Source organism: Sinocyclocheilus rhinocerous, unplaced genomic scaffold (assembly GCF_001515625.1).
Source record: "Sinocyclocheilus rhinocerous isolate Xijiao unplaced genomic scaffold, SAMN03320098_v1.1 scaffold4377, whole genome shotgun sequence".
Taxonomy (NCBI): Eukaryota; Metazoa; Chordata; class Actinopteri; order Cypriniformes; family Cyprinidae; genus Sinocyclocheilus; species Sinocyclocheilus rhinocerous.
This window is the reverse complement of record NW_015656210.1, coordinates 90690-94103: the sequence shown is the minus strand read 5'-3', so window position 1 is coordinate 94103 and position 3414 is coordinate 90690. Positions and strand designations below refer to the sequence as shown.

General features: G+C 39.1%; 1 protein-coding gene across 2 annotated transcripts in view; it reads right to left on the bottom strand.

The window, feature by feature from the left end:
- LOC107719905 (histocompatibility (minor) 13) overlaps positions 1 to 2873 on the bottom strand; it is a 33332-nt gene extending 30459 nt beyond the window's left edge. Inside the window, exon 1 of one of the 2 annotated variants that reach the window (XM_016527447.1) lies at positions 2517 to 2873. In XM_016527447.1, coding sequence (XP_016382933.1) covers positions 2517 to 2693 — 177 coding nt within the window. In that variant the 5' untranslated portion in view covers positions 2694 to 2873. The remainder of the gene's footprint in view (positions 1 to 2516) is intronic. The other variant, XM_016527448.1, reaches the window with a different exon arrangement.
- Between the last annotated feature and the right edge of the window lie 541 nt (positions 2874 to 3414).

Here is a 3414-nt window from a genome sequence, read left to right as displayed (position 1 = left end):
AAATAATAGCAAAGGCGCCTTTTACCCCGGGGCACATTTAGCCCTGTTGTACCCTATATAGTAGCCTATATATCGCCAATGCCTGCGGAAAGCGCAATAAAGTGTGCGTTTACAAATAATGAAGCGTTTCCCCCCTTAGCTCGGTTCGTTTGGGCATATGTGAACACGGCAATCGCGCTCGGATCCGCGCCAAAACAATCGGTCCGAGATCGCCTGAACGAGGTGGTCTCGGCTCGATTGAAAACGAACTCTGGAGCGGTTCGGTTGTAGTGAGAAAGCAATCCGATCTAACGGACCAACGAACCAGGCTATATCACAATGTATAATGGGTAATTACGTAAGTTCTGTGAAAAGCATTAGCTTTGTTGTTTTGCTAATACCTCAAAATGAACCTGTGAATGTCTGTGGGTGAGCACGTCTTCTTCGCCATTCAAAATAAAAAAGCGCACTTTTTCATTTTATAATGCCGTCTTATTGCTCTTCCTAGTAGGTGCATTTTAAAAAAATTTTCTCGATGAATCCTGGACTCCTGCTCAAAATGATAAATTAATATAAGAACAGCTACAACAACAAAAAAAAAACAACAATAAGCCCACGAAGCTGTTATCGTCGCATCCTGATGAATGACAGCTAAGTGGAATCCCGGAAAATAAACCGTGGAACTTTGACCAATGAGAAAAGTTTACTCACGCGTGACTTGTATTAACAAATTTGGTCCGTTTAGAAACTTTGCCGTGTGAAAGCGAACCGCACTAAGAATAAAAAGCAACATTGTAATAATTTGAATCCCTGTTTCGGAACAAAGCAATGGATCTACAGGTGTGAAAGCCCCCTTAGTGAACTTAGTGAATAAATGACTCAGTGACTCACTTATTAGGACAGTAGTTTGCCGCCACCTACTGGTAATTTTAGTTTCACATTTAAAAGTATTCAATTTTTTTTCTAGCATTTTAATTTCTATATAGCCGTTTTTATATTTAAAACATTAATCTCATAACATTATTTATGCAATTTGTAAGTGCAGTGTAATGTACAAGTGCTAGAAATAAATTTTAAAAAGTGTATAGAACCCTGCATGTTTAATTAGGAAATGGGAGGGTTCTGCAGCGCTCCCTTGAATAGGAATTGCTACATTTCATCACATTTACATACATACATTTTTACTTATAATATTATTTGTTCTTCAGACATTGTTCAGTTACACTTTATTTTGATAGTCCACTTTAGACATTCTACTAACTATAAGTAACTTTGCAACGACATGTCAACTAATTCTCATTAATTTGTTAAAGTTTCTCATAGTCAGTATGTTGTATGTTGTGGACCCATCAAAATAAAGTGTTAGAAGATATTAAGCAGACAGTCTACTAACACTCTAATGACTGATAGTTGACATGTAGTTAAAGTTACTTACTGTTAGTAGAACGGACTATCAAAATAAAGTGTTATCCACTGTTCTTTGAATACAATAAGTATTAGCTGTAAGTTACCGCATTTGGTTTTCAACCACAGAAAATGAGTCAAATTCAACACACTGGACATTGAGTCGCACTGTGCTCCTAATGTCTCTGGGACTGAACCATATCGTCCTTAAAAATGAAGAACACAGTTTTAAAAATGTGCATTAAGAAAGGAATTTAAAATGATATGGAGATATCTTTACTACCTCTTGTGTTACAGGCATGCAAACTTTGAAGAAGTGCTTAAAGTGCTTCTTCCCCATTTTTAAACAGCCGCCACTAGCATATAATGCAACAAAGATAGATGAAGTCAACAGATTTTACTAATAGACCTACCTGTGAAAAAAGTCAAATAAAATAAAATCATGCTGCCATCTTTCTAAAGTAATTTTACCACCCTGAATTGAGCCAGAATCTGTCCCCCCTTTACAAAATAGTGGATTACTCAGTAAACATTCATCCATGCAATGTAATATTTAACATTTTCATTACTATACATGTTTATCTTTCCTTAGGAAAAAAAAAATGACAAGATCAAAACTTCCGGTTGAGTTGACAGGAATGACCCTCTTTCAAACCCTGAACTGATGTTGTTAAGTTATGAATGTTATAAAACCTCAGCGCAGTCAAACACGGTTCTCACGTGTCTTGTAATATAATAAATGCTTAATCTGCAAATAAGATGTAACTTTTGAGCGTGGCAGCATAAAGAAAGATTTTAAAACTTGTGTCTATTTCTCACACAGCTTTCATATCGCTTCAGAAGGAACAAAACACAGCGAATTACATAATTACACTGGTAAGTACATATTGACAACGTGTCCAGTAAGCATACATAAAACATATCAGTGGATGCAGTTATTAATGTTAAACAGACCATGTATTAGGTAACATGTGGCACTATGACAGGCCTGCATAGACTTCTCCGATGACTCCTGACTAACACACTGATGTTGGCTTACAGCGCCAGCACGGAGATTTAACACTCTGGAGGCTTGTATTCTGTCTTCGCACAGTCTTCCACACTGACTGCAAGTCATATGAAAGCGAGTTTACCTTGCTCTTGGAGCAGCCCACGGACTTGAGCGCTCCGAAGAAGATGGGCAGCAGGGCCATGAGCAGCAGGCTGCCGTACGCCAGCGCGATACCCTCGGCGCTGGACACGAAGCGGCCCGCGGTCCCGTTCACCGCATCCGACCCGTTACCGGCTGCGTTCTGCTCCACATCAGCCATGTTTCCGCGCCTTTAAACACTGCGAGCCTGAAATACAGATTCGCTGAGAGTGTCCGCTGAGTGCGCTTCTCATTGAGCTGAGCTGGAATCTCTCTCAAGGCCACGTTTCCTAACTCTCAGCCGGCGCAGTCTCCGCGATCCTCGCTGCTCTCACTCACGCGCACTGCCCCCCGCTGGACCGGAGGAGCAATTACCGCTGCGCTGTTCTGTGCGCTCCTTAATGGAAGGCTTTTAGGCCAGAGTTCTCCTGAGAATATTATTATTCCTATTATTATTAGGGGTCTAACTTTGTACTGATCTTCTTCCTCTTCCTCTTGCGATTCGCTGTCTCTTCTGCTCAACAAAACCACATGATCCAAAATACAGCAAATACAGTAATATTCTGAAATATTTTTACAATTTAAAATAACTATTTAAATATATTTTAAAATGCAGTTTATTCCTATGTTGGAAAAGCTGTATTTTCAGCATCATTACTCCAGTCTTCAGTGTCACATGATCTTCAGAAATCATTCTAATATGCTGATTTGCTGCTCGAGAAACATTTCTGAATATGATCAATGTTGAAAACATTTGTGCAGTTTTGGGGATTCTTTGATGAATAGAAATGGCAAAAGAACAGCATTTATCAGAATAGAAAGCTTTTGTAACATTTTACACTACTGTTCAAGAGTTTGGGGTCAGTAAGAATTTTTGTTCTTGTTCCAGAGCAAATAGTTTT